This window comes from Ornithodoros turicata, chromosome 7, assembly GCF_037126465.1.
Source record: "Ornithodoros turicata isolate Travis chromosome 7, ASM3712646v1, whole genome shotgun sequence".
Taxonomy (NCBI): Eukaryota; Metazoa; Arthropoda; class Arachnida; order Ixodida; family Argasidae; genus Ornithodoros; species Ornithodoros turicata.
In genome coordinates, this window is record NC_088207.1 from 16,941,872 (window position 1) to 16,962,804 (window position 20,933).

General features: G+C 43.9%; 1 protein-coding gene across 5 annotated transcripts in view; it reads left to right on the forward strand.

The window, feature by feature from the left end:
* The first annotated feature begins 1,119 nt into the window (after positions 1-1,119).
* Positions 1,120-20,933, forward strand: part of LOC135400253 (scm-like with four MBT domains protein 2) — a 57,475-nt gene continuing 37,661 nt past the window's right edge. For 2 of the 5 annotated variants that reach the window (XM_064632033.1, XM_064632032.1), the window contains exons 1-5: positions 1,121-1,339; positions 4,961-5,048; positions 5,657-5,819; positions 7,314-7,473; positions 8,597-8,748. In XM_064632033.1, coding sequence (XP_064488103.1) covers positions 5,038-5,048; positions 5,657-5,819; positions 7,314-7,473; positions 8,597-8,748 — 486 coding nt within the window. In that variant the 5' untranslated portion in view covers positions 1,121-1,339; positions 4,961-5,037. Of the gene's footprint in view, positions 1,340-1,746; positions 1,766-4,960; positions 5,049-5,656; positions 5,820-7,313; positions 7,474-8,596; positions 8,749-19,210; positions 19,336-20,933 lie in introns of those variants that run through there. The other 3 variants (XM_064632030.1, XM_064632031.1, XM_064632034.1) reach the window with 3 other exon arrangements.

Here is a 20,933-nt window from a genome sequence, read left to right on the forward strand (position 1 = left end):
CCGTGGGACAAATTAAGTCTCCTGGACATACGTGGGATGTCTACAGGCTGTCTGAAATAATCCCTGTCATATCCAAATATCTTTTTCACGATATTGCGTGGGCATCGCCGTGGTGTTTGCGGTTTACTGGAGTGCCTCTAGGTTAGGTTGGGTTAGATTAGGGTTTGCCCCACATGTCGTGAAGGACTTCTGACGCCTCTGCATTTGCTGCTTCAGGTGGAGTTGTTCGTCCGGGCATTGCTGGTATGTCAACAAATGACGTGTTCTAAAAAGAGTGCAGTTATATAGTACTTATAGAATGCATTAACTAACTAACATTGATCAATTTTACAAGCATGACTACAGTTTAATTAACAGTCGTTTAATTTCACTAAAGGTGATTCGTTATTAACTTACATTAAATTGTATAGCGGGTCATAACAAAAAACGTTATTTCTCATGGCACGTATCATGATTTACGCCTTTGGTCATCTGCCTCACAACAGTGAGACGTCGCAATCTAATAAATGTAATAAAAAATAACAATAATAATAATTCGTGGCTTTACGTCGCGAGGCGACTATGACCGTTCGTAAGCGGCTACAGCGGATTAATTGTTTAGTTTTATCCATCTGAGGGTTATTTCACATGATGGAAGGGAACCCTGAGACAAGGAACAAGTACACGGGGTCGTACCTCGGGGTTCCCTTCCATCATGTACAACCAACCTGTGTGTTATCTCTCATTCATGAGCTAATCCACATGCGCATAAATATGTTAGCACATGATGGAAAACACCTTGCCACACGACATATACTGTCGCGGAGGAGTCAGCGAAGCTTTGTAAAGCGCGCGTCCAGGCGTGCGGGAGATTGATAACCGGCAGCCGACAAAAAAAAAAAAAAAAAAAAAAAAAAAAAACTCACGGCACAGCTGCTGCCATCTGTTCGAAATAGAAGTAACTACAAATTTATATGTCATCTCGTGTTGTGCATTTTTCAGAGATGAGATCGGGAAATGCATGCAGTTGTTTGTGTAAGATTTCAGCGCGGCAGTATTTGCACTTGAGATTTTGATTGCCCTTTGTCACGCGAAAGTATGAAACACCGTTTCTGGACTCTAGCTGATCCATTCGTTTGACGGGTGGCAACACTGCGAACCACTCTTTCCCGCCATGTTTCACGCCGCGTAAAATGCGTAATGTAATAGGCTTTTCCTGTTCCCACATTTCATGTGATCGCCTTTGTGAACTGTCCTCTTCTCGTCTTACGCACCGTGTTCTGTTGCTTCGCTGACACAAGTGTAGCCTGTGAATTTTCAGTCATTTTCGTTGGCCATTCATCGTGCAAGGTCTTTTGAGGTATGTTGCGTAGGAGAAGAAGCATGCGTGCGATTATTATGATAGATCGTTGCGTCCTTGACGCTGTCATGTGTCCACCAGTATCACCAAGGGACTACCACAACTTCATGGTGACTTCCGAAAGTTGCGTGTGATACGCTCAAGGTTCGGAGTCTACGTAGAGGACAAAGCGCGTGCTTGCAGATACTAAAAGGCAACCCTGCTAGCTTTCCCGTTCCATCAGATCTTCCCAAACGTATAACAGCGCACATATGTACCGCTGTGGTACTCTTGTTGCCACTTGTCACAGCCATCGCGCAAATTGAAAGTGCGGCCCCATGTCGGGAATATTGTTAACGATCAATAATAATAGTAGTAATTGCCTTAAGCACGTGGTTGTGGAGCGTTTGCAAATGGCTTTCAGGAACAGCTTGTTCTCTTTCGCAGGTACCCATCAGCGTTTTTAAATCATTCGGATTCGTGACACTAAGATTTGAACCCTTATCTGGAGAGAATGTCACAAGTACCAAATGAATCGGTCGAACATGATACAACATAGCGCAGCACATAAGTTTCGCTTGATAATAGCTTGTTTTTTTTTTTCTTCTTTCACGCGTATTTGTACGCGCAGCAAAGCAAGTAGGTCAAGGGCAGTGGCGTAGCCACGGGGGGGCTAGGGGGGGCTCGAGCCCCCCCTACCTGCCACGGACCGACCCACACAAATCGAGCAAATCCGAGAACATAATATATGTGTGTGTGGGGGGGGGGGGGGGGACCAGTGTGACGATCGCGAAAGTTCTTGCAGTTCATGGCGTCTATCTAAGAAGCACACTTGAATGGTTTTCAAAGTATGAGCTTTTCAAAATACTTCCAATCTCGTGACACCACCTCATTGGTCATGACAGCCTATACATGTAATCGTACTGTGAACGTCTAAATCAACTATTTTCGTTCGTCTTTTTAATCCTCAGTTTGCAGTGTGCACAAGTATGTGTGTGTTGTCGACAGAGGATCAGCGGGGAGGGGCGAGTTTTCGTATCGAGCCCCCCCTACCTTGGAGGTCTGGCTACGCCACTGGTCAAGGGACTGTGCATATCTCTAGTTTACACATTTTCGTGTTCGTAAAGGTCTTTTAAATTGCAGTCTCAATAAAAAAGTACTTAGTACAGCTTCCACAACCTTAACTTGAACGTGGCTTCGACTGGCGGAGCGAGAGCAGAGACACCCTAGTGTGATTCAGCTCAACTATAGGGTTTATTCACATGACGTCATCCGCAGGAGACCGCCACCCGCCACTATCGCTTGCAGGCAGATGTGCTACCTCGGCCGCCATATTGTAGGTCCCGTCCAAGCCCCGCTACCCATATCGTACTCGCCGTATATTTGGTGTTTCAAAGTTATTGTGCTTTGTAACATATCCAAGCAATTTCCATGTTTTCGAGGTTAATAGTCACCCAAAAAGCATATAGCAGCGATCTAATGCAGGAACATAACTTCGAGGGACCTACAGTATGGCGGCGAGGTGACGTCAGTGAATGAACCCTATTGGGAGCGCTTGTTTCGGGGTGTCCGAGGTTTCTCGAACACTTCAAAGGCGGGTGTTGCTTTCTGAGGATGCTGTTATCGGTTGCCTTGAGCGATGTGTTCTTGGCGATATCCGAGGCGTGGCTGCGTTTACAGCTAAGAATGGTCTTCTGCACGTGAACGTGATGCTGTGTCAACTCGAACTAAATAAACGAGGATAGACGGAAGCATATCACACATTTATTTGCCTCAGAAAATAATGCAGAAAGGAAGCTAGCTGGTAGTAGGTGCGAACGACTGAAAGGCTGGTACACAGGTCGACATACTTTTAGCATGAAGGTTAGCCAAACACCTGTTGTGTGTGCCGTCAGTCTTTTATCGCTTTTATCGGCATAATTTTAATGTGACACCTTGTACACCTAAACTTTAGGAGAACTCCCCTCTTAAGAAAGTCTACGGGGAATTTTTGTTCGCAGGGTTCTCGTAAATCTCACTAAATTTCTACACGAAACAGGTACAGGCTCGTTCTCCTCGAGTTTTTCTAGGGAATGACATATTTTCGAAGGCGTGACGCGATCCACTGATTTTTGGCGAATTAAGTTTGGCGAAGTTTGTCAAATTTCTATGGGAGATGCAACAAAATCGCTTCTCTCAGCACGCACGCCCGGAATATTTGGGCTGAAATGATGCCATTCCCTACAGTAACAGTCTGGGAATTGATTGCAATCAACGAGCTCGACAAGGTTACTGCAGTTTTCTAGATCCCTGCGAATGAAAATAATGACTTTGTCGTCTGCTAGCATGTTCTGCGCGCTGGCGCCGATTGCATCACTTCCTTTAAGCGTGTGAGGAAAGTAAAGCGACTTAAGCGCTTAGGGAGGAAGGCCCCTAATAATGCCACCCGTGGATCGGTAACATCCGCGACCAGGGAGGAACACTAACTTTTCGTTGCTGCCAGCGCTGAATCGGCAGTTTCTGAATAAAATGAATATGAGGTGCACTTGTGTCTGTCCTCATTTATTTCTTTAAAGTTCGTACAGTATCACTGATGATTCATCTGGGCGCGCAAGATCTTTCTTAGTTGCCACCGTAACCACACCTCACGTATCGCCGATATTAGCGATACCACTTAGCGCGCATCTCGCATGAAGAACCATAGATTGAGAAGTTCCCGTCAAAAAGAACTCGTTACAAGTTAAGTTACCGTGTGCAAAATGTAACTAAGTTAATAACGAAGTTCTTCAGCCTGAAATGTAACTCGCAGTTACTGAGTTACTTAAAAGAAAGAACGAGTTACTTCCAAGTTACTTCGATTTGTTTCGGTTTCAATCTGTCTACCAATGTCATGATGACGTTTCTCTGGTAGAGGTCTATTCGAACGCTAGCATCTTACTCCCTGTGGGCGCACAATGGGTCAGCTTCATTTCAATGGCAGCGGTTCTTACCTCCTGAATAAAGTACTGTCATTGATTGAATATCACGTTTTATGGCAAAATGCCATGAAGGAATCGGAGAGAAAGCAAGAAAATATGTGGACGTGAGTGAAAAGCGAGTTAAAAGTAACTTGGAACTTAACTAAACTTACTTTGGCAAGGTTACCTGAAAAAGGAACGAGTTCCTGTGAAAGTTGCCACGGCGCAAAAGTACCGAGTTCAGTTACAAGTTACCAAAAAAAGGAACTTAGTTACAGTAACGAGTTACCTCGAACTCTGTGAAGAACACAAACAGTTGCCATCTCGATAACGGCATCTTCAGAAAGCAATGGCTGCCTTCAAAGCGTTTGAGCAACAACGGGCACCCCTACACCGCGAATGGAACAGGTGCTCTCCCAATAGTTCAACTGAATCCCACTAGGGTATCTCTGCCGACGCCGACGTAGGTCTCCAGGCTACGGCGCTGAGGGGGGAGCGTATGAGTTGGTCACTGTAAACGAATAATTTGCTATTAAATCTCACTGTGCTTCCCTTTATTGAATTACGACCATTACCGTATTGCCATAAAAGGAAATCGGCCTCAATGCGATCCTTGCATGCAATATCTGCCACTAACGTTGATTGAAATATTACTGAAGGCGTATACTGTGAGAAATTTCAAATCTGCGAATTGTTTTCGTTGTAGGCGTATTCATGAGCCCAATTGGGTCCAACAGGCGTGGAACCACAGGAGTCATTCTTGCATAAACCAGAATATTCCAGATGTCTTGCAGGTAACAGTTTGATCGAGAGTTGTATGATCTTGCATTCTGTGCCATTCTGGTGGCTGCAGAACACTCTAGAAGCTTGCTAGTTTTAAGGGGTTGGGAAACCACACGCGGCCCACTAAAATGCATGGCTATGTCTTGTATGCAGTAGTCCGTGCATTCGACATTTGAATGGCCTTTTAACTGTTTGGTCTTTAAAACAGCAATTTTTCTACTTTCTGATTTGACTGAAGTGTTAAGAATCACCGTCACTTTTGGCCCTTTATCAGGAGAAAAGAAATCTCATAATTTCTCCAGTCTTATCCGCATGACATTGGCCTTTGTTCTTGTTTTTATATTTTCTGATTTTTGTGTTAGGGCAGTGGTTGATATCTCATGGAGGCGGGGGGAGGGGGGGGGGGGGTGCTGACACACACGTCAGCTGGCTAGTACAGCACATATATTTGAGACAATAATTTCGGGGAGGGGTGTTGCTGGGAAAACCCCTACACCCTATGCCCATTCTCAATTTGTCGACATCTCACTAAACCATTACTTCAGAAGGTCAGCAACTGTGCTGTTGAAAGTGCCTTACTACTGGCTTCTCATCAGGAGGTTTCTTTTTTTTCCTGCAGATTACAAAACCTTCTCCTGCGGGACTTTTTCGTCCCAAGCCTGGACGAAGGTCGATACGGACAGCAGCTGCACTGGGTCGACAGGCCTTCGGGGATTTTCTCTATACGATGGGAGCACCAAGGCAAGAAGGCTTGGAAGGAGCAGAATGGCTCTGTGTTCAAGGTGGGTGCACATGCTTCCTTTAGACGACATACGAAAGCTTCGGACCAGAAAATTAAAATTGGGAGGCTGTCTTCATTGGAGAGAATGGGCGTGGTGCGATACCCTATGTGGGTGTAGAATTTACTGCAGCGAATATTGCTTAAATTAATTGAGTCCTCGTTAATTATTAATAGTGTGCAGATAAATATGCGCTAAAGACTCCCAAGCTATGCAGTAAAAGTCCTGAATAGATGCAGTATTTTTCATTGTTCTCGGTACAAGGTCAAATGACTATTTTAAAAAAATGTTTTCCTACTTGCAATGTTTTCTCCCATTTTATAAGATGTAGTGAAACACTGTTTAGAATGAAACACGCAGTGTCGAGTACGGGGGTGTCACTACTACAGTACCCTTGTAGTGAAGGGCTGTACCTAAGTTGTACCTAAGGGTTGTACTTGAGTGCATTTATGCTGCATCCTCAGACAAGGGAAAACACTCTCAGCCTTTCAATGTAGCATCTTTATAAGAGCGTGTTATAACATCTTTGGAACAGCGTAGGATAGAGGGGCAGCGCATCGCTCGAGATGACGCTGTGCAAGGTTTCCTCAAAGGAGGTGCCTCTCGTATACAGTAGAATCTCAATCATACGAACCTTTCGGGTCAGCAATTAGAACCTAATCAACGCAGAAGAGTAACGATGATCGATGATCCGTTCATGCTACTAAAGTTGCAGTGCGTTTAATTTGCCTGGAACAGAAAATTACGGTGTTCAATACGCGAGTCCATCAGCGTGTGGGTAAATATAGTTTTTTTTATTATTATTATTATTATATGTTAGCACTGTGAAGCAGCTGTGACTATGAGCAGCGTACAGATGTGGACAGGTGGAGAGAGGACAACAAGAGGAAGGAATGAGGGGACAATGGGGATGCAGTATGCATCCTGGGTTGACTTCAGGGGAAAGTAAATGTGGTAATTGTGACTGTTTGTGTTGGATGTGCTAGTCTGCCGTATCGGATTCAGCGTGTACCTCTAAATTGAAGTATGAGTGCTCGAGGAAGGCCACCATCATTCTATGTTTCTTACCTCAAGCATTACGTGTGAATAATGCTGTCAATGCCACATTGCCTATGCTAGAACAGCCTTATTATTATTATTATTATTGTTGTTTCTTAAATGGAACATGCGACAGAAATAGCTGAGAAACATAAACAGAAACAAAATATCTACTTCAGGAACGGAAACGAAAAACCAATACCGAATTTCGATCGGAAACAGAAACGGAAACAATGAGCTGAGATCTTTGGGTACTTATCAGAAGCCTTCGAGGAAACATTATTGTCGGTAACAGTCCCAGGTTTTAGCTGCTGATCTGCTTGAATTACAGTAGAACTTCATACATGCTCGTAATCTTGTGCAAAAGGAACATCTTAAAATTATGACATTACTTTCAGCACATGATAGGTTTTCTGAAGGGACACAAAGAACCAATAATTGTCTCTTTTTTTTTTCCAGGATTGGTCAGTGAGGAAAAAACGCTGGGACAGCGACGACCCAGAGAGGATGTCCAAAGCAAAGCAGAGGATCCGCTCAGCTCTGGACAAGCTCAACAATGTCAGACGAGTGGACGGTGGAATGTGTGACTACAGGCTCTACCAGATACTGGATATCGAGGGTAAGATTTGTATGCTTTGTGGGATAACAGCTCAATGTGCGTACTACCAAGGGTTTTCCTTTTGTGTAAGTGCCACTCCAGGCTATTACCAGTCCAGCGCTTTATCTGGTGCCCTTTTGCGTGAGCGTGCAATACTTCTCCTGAGATGCTGAACGTTGTACTAACCGTCCACATTGCACCAGTTGCATCCTTCGACCCAATCGGATTTCAGCAAAATTCTGGGCAGAACGCTGCAAAATAAGGAATCAGCGATATTCCGTGCCAAACGAAGGATGCCGCGATGATGATTCCTTCTCAATCTCGGGCCGGGCTCGGGCTTTCGGGTAAGCCCGTGCAGTGCTCTACCGTAGATGCCGTAAAATAAAGCGTAGGAAAGTTCCGAAAGCCTTATTTCTCTTCGCATGTCCTAGCTGGCCACAGGCTGTCTGCAAAGCTGTGACGAGAACGCTTGTCCACAGGAATACAAAACTATAGAAAGGGCGTCCAGCTATGCATTTCCGCTTGTATTGGAGACTCGGGATACAAAAAATGTCACACCAACTGGTCACTTTTGGAACGGGTTGGGGCACTTGAGGCTGGAAAGACGAAAAACTGTCAGTCTCGAACTCTCAATGCTTTGAAACCTGTTTTGAAATGGTAACCGAAATTTGCTAAGTCTGTTTGGTTCCGGTTCAGCACCAAGATGGTGGCAGCCTTTTCAGTTTGGTTCTGGTTCGGTTCCGGCAAAAAATAACGGCTCTTTCCTGTTTTCGGTTCCGGTTCTGGTTTGGTTTGATGCTCTGCTTTTGATTTTAGGTGAGCAGTGGCAGAAATAAAAGTAATGGCAAATGCTTAGAAAAGCATTCGAATGGCACAGCAATACAACATAATATACAACCCTGATAATATGTGACGATCAGTGGGAAACATGCAACTTTGTGACACAAGAAACATTGTAGATTACGTCATTGTGACTGGTGATATGTGGAGAAATATTAGGATATCCGTTAGAATGCATTCTAAAAATATGCATTTTGCAGGAACTCTCTGGCCCAAATTGTTAACTACGTGTTGTTTGAGCATTTCCAGTTACCCGATGCAGTGACCACCTTGGGACTCAAAATAGTTCCGCATGCTTTTGCAGAATTTGACAAGGGTCCAAAGCAGCCGAGTGAGAAACCAGGTCTGGCAACCGACAGTGAATGCCCCCCAATTCAGGAAAAGGATCCTGGAAGCCAGAAGAGGTGGCGCTGCCTCAAGCCCCGTTATGACACTTCTCCCGATCATGCCGTACTGGTAAGCCTTACTGCTGTCCGTCACTGCCGTTGTCAACTGCTGGAGTCATCTCGTTCTTTTGCCAACCCTTTCCACAAAATGTTTGTTTTCTATCGTGCATGTGTGAGTACCAGAGCTGCTGGAAGTAGGGTTGCCACCTTTCGGAGTGAAAAATACTGGCTGAGGGAGAGGAGGTGGAATAGAGGGAAAGGAGGAAAGACTCGTGGGAAAGGGAAAGTGGGTGAGGAACGTTCTAGCTGGCTCGACACAACCACCAGCAGCTTTGCACAGCCACTGCTCTGTCCCCTCCGAACGCAAGACGTAATGAATAACAATGATAATAATAATAACAATGAATAATCATAATAATGAATAACTAAGAAAACGACTGGAGACTGCGGAGTTAGGTCTGTGCTCCAGATTTATTCAAGCTGTAGTGGAATGTTGAAGGAAAAACCCCGTAAAAGCCCTTACGAAAGGTCTTGAGCCACAAATACCGGCAAAAGGCTGCCGGTATCACCTTCTTACCGGCAACCGGCAGAGCGCGCAAATAACCGGCTGTGCCGGTAGAATACCGTCCTGGTGGCAACCCTAGCTGGAAGTAATGCGCGTACACACGAACGCGCCCATAAAAGGAGGAAGCAGAGAGTCCCGTTGCAGCCAGTTGTGAAAATGTCTGTATAACTTAATACTTAAGCCCAAAGGTCAACCTTTACAGACCTATCTGGTATTTAACAAATTTATGCGCATAATTTGTGCACTTTTTATCGCCTAAAAAAAGCGGAAGAGATGCGGGTGCCGCTCATCCAAACGGTGAAGTACGGCAAGATGCTACGATTCTCCCACCAGTCGCCACTAGGCACACTGACGATCGAAAACATGCCGTGTTTGCCAGATTTGTCGTGTTTGCTGCAACTTCATGCATGTTTGTCCATTTCTTTCCCGCCCGATTTGTAGTTCAAGTGACAGTATGGTTCACGGTGTCGGTGGACCATCGCCCAAATCGGTGTTGCCATTAAAACGGGTACAAGTGGAGGGCAGAGCGAAGACCACGTGGTATACACAGACCAATCTCTGCAGATACTGAAGGCAGGATCCCATAACCAGCGACAAAAAACGATGGCTGCGCCCCCTGCCCTGCGACGGGAAAGCTCTGCCGCAGCTGCAGAATCTTGCATATGCTCTTTCTAGATATTTGCAGCATGTTGCCGCACAATGTTGCTTACTGCACAACAAAATTCGCTAGATATGACTATGGAGTGCGAGTGGAAAATGTGGGAAGGTGCAGCGGCAGAGGAGAGCATCGCGAGAAAAGCGAATCTTTTTGTGCTTGTAAGCAACTCCACAACGTGAAGAGCCTGAATCTAGGCACAACTAGGAGTGACAAGGACAAACACTCTACTCAAACGAACAAAAGTTTAATTTTCATTAGGTAAATTATAGTGCTTCTTTTTTTTTTTTTTTTTTGATACAGATTTTTCAAAATAACTATAAGGGCTATAGACGTGCTGTTTTCTTCTTTTCTAGACTTCTATCATCTCTGGGCAGGCAGACGTTCTTGGCCATATGTTGCTCAACCGTCAAATGACTAATTACCTAAAAATCGTTAATTAATTTTTAATTATAAATGCTACGAAGGTGTCCCAATGAGAACATCTGTTCCTTTAGGTGACCTGATATCGTAGTCATTTTCAGAACAAAAATCCGTTCAGTAGATCGTCCGCAAAAAATTCGTGAAGGAACGCCATATTTTTCTTTTATTTTGTTCATTGCACAATTTCGAAGACCCATCCCAAAATTACAAGAAAACAGAAAATGCAACCCAAGATAAGGGCAGTTCCGATAGAGTCACCGGATACATTTGTTTTTTTGTTTCCACAAGTTAAAGCTCATCTTCGACGCATGAGGCGGCACTGTGCTCCTTCACCCTCTCACATTGGGGGTGAAGGAAAGACACTTCTCCGACGATGCGCAATGAACAAAATAAAGAAAAAAATTGTGTTATTCCCGAATTTTTTGCGGACGATCTACCGAGCGGATGTTTGTTCTGGAAATGGCTCCAGTATCAGGTGACCGAAGGGACCAGATGTTCTCATTGGGACAACTTCGTAGCTTTTATGATAAAAAGTTAATTATTGAAAGTTAATTAAGACATTGCCTTAGGAGTTTGCTAATGTCTTCCTAAGGGGTGCCCTTCGGCATATGCTATATTTAGGGCCTGACTTTTTAGGGTTAAACCCGTATCTGCCCGATATTTACCCCCCGAACGAAATCTGTAAAATTCGGGTTTAACCCGAATCTACCCGAAAACATCCGGGTCGCGTGGCACACTCATAAGCGTGCATTAAAATAAACTTTGATAACATTGCTAAACATTAGTTCCATGTTAAGACAAATTTTTATTAAACAAAAAAAAATCACCCGAATACACCCGAATTCCTGACGACAGAATATGCCGTAAGGGGATTTAACCCGAATACACCCGAATTTTCCAATGAAAAATATCACCCGATATTTACCCCCCGAATTTGGCCAAAAATAAAACCTGAAAAAGTCAGGCCCTAGCTATATTGCAATTGATTTCATCTCGGAAAAAGGATATAGTATATATTTTCAAAAAATATGTTCGCATTTAGCTGGGACACCCTGTATGAACAAAATGAAGATAACCTTTTTGAGAAAAACTGCCCCGAAAACGGCGATTTTCTGGCACGCCTTCGTGATTACGGCGTCACTGTAGACGGATGCCTGAAGGTATGATAATGTGCTGTGTACTAAACGAAAGACTAAGAAAAGCTCTTCGATCTCGCATAACTTTCGTCATATTTGGAAATCGTGGGACCATGTAAGAAATTGGCAAAGTTGTGCTACAAACGTCACCAAAGGCGTTTTTGCGATTTCTTATTTTTTGTTGTTGAAATTTTTGCCACCGCCATTTAATCGTCTTAAACAAATCTTCTCCACCCATTCCGTCAGTGAAAGAAATTGCTTTCAGAAGAGAGCAGCCGTTCGGAGGATCCAGCGCGTGAAATCTGGAAAAGCTGGAATTGCTCAAGTCACGCTCATTTATTTGGAGCCTCATAGACCGAGAACGAAATATCGCAGAGACCTGCGACCAGGCTTGTTCTGCTTCTTTTTAGATTAGGAATAACATTTATTTTTTTCCTGAAGAAAATATAAATGTTGCCTGCGCCCCTTGGTCGATTATAAATGGAACTACCCGTATATATGGTATACGGGTAGTGGTATATATTATGCTGATTATGTATGCTGCGTGTCTAATGCTGAGTGTACCTGTGACAGCATCAGTTTGTGTATGTGCAACCCAGTAAGAGATAGTAGCATGCATACTCTAAAGTCATAAATAATGGATCCAATTTGTGGGCACCATCTTTTATTATTCAGGTTTTATTAACAGACTTTGTCTGAGGCACACAACGATTGATCAGTGGTCCCGGGAATGCACAAAAATATTCCAAAATATGCAGCACAAAACGTCTAAATATGCATAAATATGATGTCAGGAACATTGCTCTGAAAGATTTTGCGAACCTTGGGACTCTACAGATACCCAAATTGTCTAAAAAAAACTTTCTACAAATGAAAATTCATATTCCTTATTGACAGTACGTTCATTCGTGTACACCCAGCCATTGGCCATTGCAGTATATCACCATAGCCATGCTCAGTTTTTAAAAATGTGCAACGCATACATATGTATGCACTCTTACATGGGAGGATTAAAACCTACCTGTTTTGCCAGTTAAGGAAGCCATGTACCACAAAAATGTGTGCTACATCACTGGATATTGTTGTGACAAATTAGCTAGCAACCTAGCTCATCTACAGACAGCTCTTCGTTGTGCTCTTCATTGCCTTTGATAACAGCGATCACAGATCGCAGTACTTCGATTTCCTTACTCTTATGAAGCACGACTTGACTTGCTCATTACTTGTAGCACGTTCTGTTTTCAGAAGTTGATGCTGGATGCTAGTGGTGCTCGAGAGAACCAATGATTGCGTAGCAGTCTAAAAGCTGCATAGTAGCTTAGATGTGTAGCTGGAACGCCTCTTTTGGGCTAATGACCTCCCTTGTGAAATAGTGTGAGCATTGGCAAGGCAAGGGAACGGCAAACGCTAAAAAAATATTCAGATGGTCCTTCACCCTCTCACATTGGGGGTAAAGGAAAGACACGTCTCCGAAGATGCGCAATGAACAAAATAAAGGGAAAAAATGGTAGTTTTACCAATGGTGTTCCGAAATATTGCCACATAAAACATAGATAAAAAAATGGAAGTAAAAAATAGAATAGTGAAATACTAAAGTATAGATGTTGCAGAACTGTATTATAACATGAAAAAATTGAATCAAAATCTATGTAGATCTGACGGATCCCATTGCCAGGGCACGTGACCTACATTGCTGCAGAAGTACGTACTACTTTGTCAGGAGGAACTTTACTTCAGCAGCCTCCCGACAAAAGTTTCTTGCTACAGACCTGGGGAACTTTGACAATGCCCTGCTGGGTTCGCTGCTTGTATTCGCCCTCCACTGTCTGGGAACCGCATGTGCATAGACATCAGTAAAGTCCACAAAGCCTGCAGGATTCCATTTAGGATTAAGCTCTATACTATTTCAGTAGGTTGCTATACAATCACAGGAAAAAAAAAAAAAAAAAACATTGCCCATAATTAGGCTTCCGACTTATCGGCTAAACTCCTATAATCTCCCTCCTATGTTTTTTTTTTTTTTTGCAATAAATCAGATTTATCTGATAAACTCTGATTTTTCCAACGCCCGTGTGGCGGCATTACAGTTTTTCCTGTTTTCTTCTCCCTTTGTCACTGTCCTTCCGCACACTTCCACAACATACCTTTCGACGTTAAACTGGACAACAAAAAAATGGGTCAGATGTGGTAGCCTCCTTCAGGATCGCTGGACGCATGGCCTAAAAGGCCATGAATGGCACAAAAGGAGGATACTAGTACCAGTGATGGCCAGTAGTTAACTACATGTAGTTAAACTACCTGATTGTAGTTAAAAAGTAGTTATCAACTACTTGCAGAAATGTAGTGGCAACTACTAGTTATACTATTTTGAGTAGTTAGGTTACTGCAGGTGCCAACTACTTCCAATTTTGCCGCAAGCTTTACTTGTCTAGTGAAGCCTCATTTCATGTGAAATAATTCAGCAACTTATAGTTTATCGAGTAGGCGCAGAAAGAATCCCGCTGCAAGCTTTGTAATTGACGATCGTAGCAGTTGCTTGAGCCAAAGTTTATCAATGCTTGTGATTCATATTTAGGTGTCCAACAACACTTCAAGGGATTGATGTTGACGGACAGCGTTAAGTAGTTATAGATGTAGTTAAAATACATTGCAGTAGTTAAAGAAGTAGTTTTAACTACTCCCCTGAAAAGTAGTTCAACTACTAGTTAAGCTACTCCAGTATTCGTAATTCGTAAATGATGACAATAGCAAACCGGAACTGAAATATGGAGAGCAGAAAACAGAGCGGCCATACTACGGCTGTTTGTCCGGAGGAGGATTCCGTGACGTCACCCAGCATTGTCGTCTGCTTCCCAGCCTGCATTCTTTCTCCCTTGCCGGATGCCGGATGATGTCAGCGGTGTGTTGCTTCCAGTGCCGTCTCGCTTCACAGAGGTGAAGCACTCGCTTCGTAATAATTTGAGTAAAATTTGCGCAGTTTTGGACCAAGATATTTCGTACACATATTCCTGACGTCCCAAACATTACGGATATATACTACAACCTTTGTGGTGATCTTGTTGCAGAGTCCCACTTTAATAAGCAAACTGTGTCCCCCGACACTCCAGCAACGCATTGGCCGGGCAATCTCGTTCAAATAAGCCATTGTGCATGTTCATGTGTTCGAACTACTGGGCATTTTTTCCCCCCATTCAAGTACACAGGACTTGGGTCGGACCTGAGCATCAGTTACGATTTCCCAGAAATTTGAATTAAGAGACTTCGAATCAACGGACTGTTACAACATTGGGGCATCAGGGAACGCTACACTGGAGCGTACCGGCATGTAGGGCTGACTGTGGAGCCCCACAATGCCATTGTCAAGCAGTGCATAATAGAGACTGGGACAAAGGACTACCAGAAGTGGCCTTTGCTACGCGTACCTCAGAGAGTGTCGCGACTGGGTACACTCCTGCATTTTTGTGCTATGGGAAGGAACTCCGGACTCCCTGGGACCACCAACCGCGAGCCAAGAATATGGTATAATACCCTCTTCCGCTCCCCACTCACTTGCAGCAGGACTAGACCTGTACCTTCAGGATGCCCTAGTGTTTGCGAGGAAACATCAAGCTTTGGCAAAAGCCAACAAAGAAAGATAGTACAACCAGAAATGCCAGCCAGCTGTGTTTAAGGTGGACGACCTCATGCTGTAGGAAGTGCACGTAGGAAGTGCATCCACTGAGCAAAACTAGTGTGGGCTTCGTGGCCACACTGGCCCCTCTCCATACAGGGCCATTTCGTGTGACTGAACAGGTTGTACGCATCTTGTACATATTGAAAGACCCAAGCACCAGGAAAGACCAAGGCCTGGCCAATGCAGATCAACTGAGCCCATACCACCCTCTGTGGACACCTCCTACCACTTGATTCAGGGGGGTGGGGGGGCAGTGTGTGATGCCAGCCTAGGTGCCGTCATGGATGTGCTGGTGTCGGCCACGAGGTGGCACTGGTGTGTCGGCGGATGTATGGAGAGGAGAGAGAGACCTCATGGTTGTAGGAGGGAAGATTGTTCCGGTGGTTTTGGCATGCACGTGAAACAGTCCATACTCATTTGTGCAAGATTACTATAAGCACCAAGTTCTCCTGGGCTCATGTGTATTTAAAGAGATTGAAACATTCAAGTAATTTATTTTACTAAAAAACAAGCTTATCTCATTCACTTACGAGTGCTAGACTTTTTCCATTAGCAGCTCCGAGTGCATTTCGGGCCTCTTGGAGTGTCACCACACGTGATTCTTCAGTGTCGTCATCTACAACTACATTACATTACCACTACATGCTCACAAAAGTACTTAAATTACAGTGACAATGACGCCAGTGACAATTCTAACTCAAGAATTGTAATTGTGCAGTTACTCCGTAAAGAAATTGAGTTACACTTCAATTCAGTTACATTCAATTTTTGGTGTATACCTTTATTGTATATTTATTCAAACAGAAATGACTAGTGGACTAAGCAAGAAAATTACTACTGGTAGCGAAGAATTTCTGGAGAAATCTGCTTATTAGTTAGCAGAGGCATTAGAACATTAGACAGCGAAGACAAAGGCGTTTTTTCGTGTTATGTCAAAGGCAGAGGGAATTTTCTTCTCTGTCATGGACGAAACCCTGAGTCTGAGCAACACAGAAAAGACAAATGTACACAGTCTCTTCTGATATGTCTTTCTCTGTGTACAGAGGGAATGCTGCTCGTGCATGCAGCTCATAATGCCACTTGGCCTTCGGAAGCAAAGTATTCACAATGCTGTTAGCAATTAGTCTGCCACACCTTCTGGTCATAATAATGATCTATACCACCATTTTACCGTTGCGCACCACACACTGTTGTGTACATGCGTTGTAGTAACCATGGTCTTGTCTTTCATAGAGGAGCAAACTTGTGAACAGTGAAGGGTAACGGAAATAGAAACGGTATATTACCGAAATTGAAGATTGTAACGATAACGGAAACGGAAACACATACCACGGTCCTCCATTACCGGAAACAGAAACAGAAACGAATTTATCGTCCGGCATTGAATTCGGGTAATGGCTATTCCTGTTGTGCGATGACATTTGAGTGACTTTTCATTTTTTTTGTTTTTGTATTTTGATGACTCCATTCCCTGTAATGCTATAAATACTACAGGAGAGCATGGAAAAAAAGCGCAAAATGGATCTCGATGGTGCATCCCTCACTTACCTCGCCCCAGTCCTCATAACTCCACAACATCGACACGTGACTATACTCCACCATAGCACGAGGATGGCAGCCTATGATTTTTAGTTGCTTATTTTGTACTTTTTTCTTTTCGCTGTGGCCATGGCAGTATTATTTACTTTTGAAAGGGTCCGCTTATGAATGCGACATTAGATGAAAGTTACACCCATCTTTAGTTGCTGGACTCCGAGTGACTGAAGACTGAAAACACGTTCCTACATATTATATATAGGGAGTGACTTTTTCGGGTTAAACCCGATTCCTCCCGGTTATTCCCCCCCCCCCCCCCCCCCCCCCCCCCGAACTGACCTCCGACCAATTCGGGTTAAACCCGATTTCTCCCCGAATTCCAGCCACTATGAAATCCTCAAGTGACGTTCACACAGAAGACGAACAAAGGTCGCCACATGTAACACATGTAAGAATGGGTCACTTACGTTCCCAGCAATACACCCATGTGTGTCAACACACTCTATGCCTTCGGGGATTACCGTTGGAAGATCACGATCCCGCAAAAAAAAAAGAAGAAGAAAAGAAATAGAGAGCTTAGGAAAGGATTTAAAAGACAAGAGGAGAAACAAAAAAACCCGATAACACCCGAAGGCACAATTATTGCCCGATTTCTCCCCGAATTACAGATTTAAAAATTGCGCCCAATTTTTACCCCCGAATCCGAGAAAGGCATTTAATCCGAAAACGTCACTCCCTAATTATATACATATATATATTTTATCTTGCAAGATGCGCGCATCCCAATGACTTAAAATTACTTGCGTAGTGTGTACGCGTGACACTGAAGCAGCTCTTGGGCAAAACAGGGTGCTGATAGAGCCGGACGGGCTGTCCTCCCGCAGCTCTGTAACAACCGTTCCATTACCGGAAACAGTAACGGAAACGAAACGGAAACGAAAATATAGCAGTAACGAAAATGGAAACAGTAACCAAAATACGTCCGTTGTCCTTCCCTGCTTGTGGATATTATGAAAGTGATCAAATATTCGAAATGAAGTTGTTTGCCAAATCGTATCCAACAGGAAATTCCAAACGGATTACAAGCTACTCACAAAGATCAAATGTAATTTTGGAAGTAATTAATTACGAAGAGCATAGCTAACTTTAGTAATTGAATTGCTCGTAATTAATTACTTTACAAGTTGGTACTGCTCCATTTTTACAATAAGTCCAGGGAATGAAGCACTCTTTGGAATAAGACTTTAATATTGACAAGCTTTCGTGCAGAACCTGCACTTAATCAGGCGAAAAGACAAATAACATTCACAGCACAAACGGGCTATTATAGCCCTACACATGTCTAGTTTACCCGCCTCTTTTTTGGATACTTAACATAAAAAAGTGGCGGGTAAACTAGACGTGTGAGGCTGTAATGGCCTGTTTGGGATGTGAACGTTATTTGTGTTTTCATCCGATAAAGTGCAGGTTCTGCTCGAAAGCTTTCGAATATTAGTTTTATTCCAAAGAGTGCTTTATTCGCTGGACTTATTGCGTTCTCGCTATTACCAGACTGGACTGTGTACTTTATTTTACTATTATTATTTATTTTATTCCCCCATCATCGCCCTAGTGCTCCGTTTTTACGAAAACTTACACAGTTCTGGCGAATTCTATTGCGAAAGCAATTTTTACCCCGCGCTGTGTGGAGTTCCAGTGCATATGCTCCCGCCGGGTCGGTCGCGCGGGTTTGTTTTGTCAGTGGAATGCTAGCATTCAAGGTGCGCATGACACGCGGTTTCTGTCGAGTTTACTTTGGTCGCATGGGGTTTAGCAAACTGTGTCGGATTCGCGCAACATAACAACACACAGCGGGACGTATTATTTCCACTGTTCAGGAGGCTCACGACAACCTGCGGGACACACGAATAAAAAGAAGGAAAAAAAGCTCGAACATCACGGCCTCACATATCACGCGCAAGCTTTTCGCCCCTTCACAGGGCAAAACTTTGACCCAGCTCTTAGCGAATTCGGGTGGTCATTTCGTAGCAACACAGCCGAGAGCTCGGATATTGCTAGGTCGGCGACCGAGCTGGATCACGTGACCGTTGCCACCCGAACATGGCTAGCTGGCAAATTCCGAGCGCTCGAAAAGCGCCACGCGAACATGCTAGATTGCTTCATTTTGACCAAGCGAACATGACTGCTCGAGATCTGACAAAAAAAAGTTGCTACGAAATGACCACCCGAATTCGCCATCTGTCAATGGAATCGCCATTGTTCCCTTCGCGCAGCAAACGACAGCGCAGCACCCGCAGCACAGAGCAGAAAGAGGGAGAAAGCGAGAAAGCAAAACGGAGCGGGCGAGCGTCAGAGCCAAAGCGAGAGCTAGCCAAGCGAAGTCGTAGCCAAATCCGAACAGCTGTTCCGGCCAGTGCGGCCAGTGGCAATGAAATGAATGAAATAGACACGAATATATGGAAGTAGAGCTTATTAGTTATGGTGACGGTGGTAAAAGTGCAAAACGTTGCGCCACATGTAGGCAAGGAATGGAAATACGGAAGTTGGCTGTGACTGGCAAGGTGTCTAAATAGCGCATGCGCTAATGCGTTTGGACTGTTTTCTGCATCTATGTGCTTGCTATATCGAAATTTGACGGCGAAGGAAAGCGTATGGAAGGTTCTCAACAAGTAAGCCACATTAACAGACCTTTGATCAGTGTTTGAAATCAACCGGGTGCATTTGAGCTGCTTTGCAAGGTAGTCTTTCCGATGTTCTCGTGTACGATCGTGCAGTGCTCGTCTCCGAGCATCGGTGCAAGTTGCGGTTTCACTTCGATGCCTCTGTATTCCGATTTCTAATTTTAAGCACTTGAGATTTCTTGCACGGATTCTGTTTCCCCGACATCTATCTTTCGAGAATCGCTAGTGTACGCCCTGTGAAAACGCAGCTTCGATTGTTCCGCTGTTTCTTTTTTCTCTTCTTTTTTTTTTTTTTTTTTTTTCTGTTGAGATCAATCGTAGGCTCTTCGGAATGTGTCAGAAGTTTGCACGCCAGCGGCACCGGTGGTGTCCCCTTTAAAATACCAAGAGGGAAGCTGGGCGTCACAGAAATCATAGGTATTGATCAGTGATTCGTACCTTCTGCATTAGATGCGAACGGCAAGAGGTGGGTTCCTGGAACCCGTGTTTCTTTCGTGTTCCTGGAAATGCCTTTCCACGAAAACAGTGTTCCGAAATTACGGATGAAGGGTGTTTCTAATACAACGGATGTTTAGGTGTGGGAACTCAGATAAATACCCCCCATCAATTCTCTAGCAGAATACACAACCCTTTTGAAATGGTTTGACCAAGCTTGCATTTCTTGACCACATTTTTTCATGTTACACTGCAAAAAATCTGTTTCTCCACATTCTTTCTCGGGTGGTGATCAAGCTATACAAATACTGCTGGAGATTTCACTCTTTCTCTCCTACTCCTTTCCTTTTTTTATTTATTCATTATCGTACGAAGGTGGCTTAGGTAATGTAATGTAAAAGCCATTTGTTGTGGCCGCAGTTTTTCGTGATTTGGGCACATATTCACAGTCACTAAATCTCGTGAATTCTGGATTCTAAAATTTGTGGCATTTATCAATGCATAACCCTTGCACCTATTTTATGTGTGCATCATGCACCTACAATGCAACTTGTGGACCCGAGAACAATTCTCACGAAGTTTTTTTGGCAGCTGCAGATTGTTGCAATTGGTGACATTTCCCAAAATTTATCTAGGGGGCAGCCACCATGAGCAATAAGTGACCTTTTTGTTATAGTGCCTCGCCTTTTGTATATAACTGTGTGACCGTGGCACAAGAATGCAAAGCAGCAGATTTGTGATATTGTAGAAATTACGGTAACAACCTGCAAAGTATAGCAGGGCCAATGTTTAAAGCGGCAGTCCGAACCCAGCCAAAGCTAGGAAAACACTGTCGTCTGCTTTCTTAGGACGTTCAGAGCCACCATGCAAAATATCCCACTTACACTTGCAGCTTGGAATAGAATTTTATAGCATCCACTTTTGACGTTGTGATGTCGCTGTCAGTAGCTTCCGGATTTTGTTCTGCCAAGCACTAGAGCCACTGATTCCCCATAAAACTCTCTGATTACATTTAATCATATCTCAATCAATCACTTTTATGTCGGCTAATCACCCTCGTGATGTCCACTAGAGGGCAGTAGCTAATGCTTACGTCTAGGATGCCTCAATACTAGCTCCCTCTGCATAGGGCTTAAGCAACCGTGTCGTCT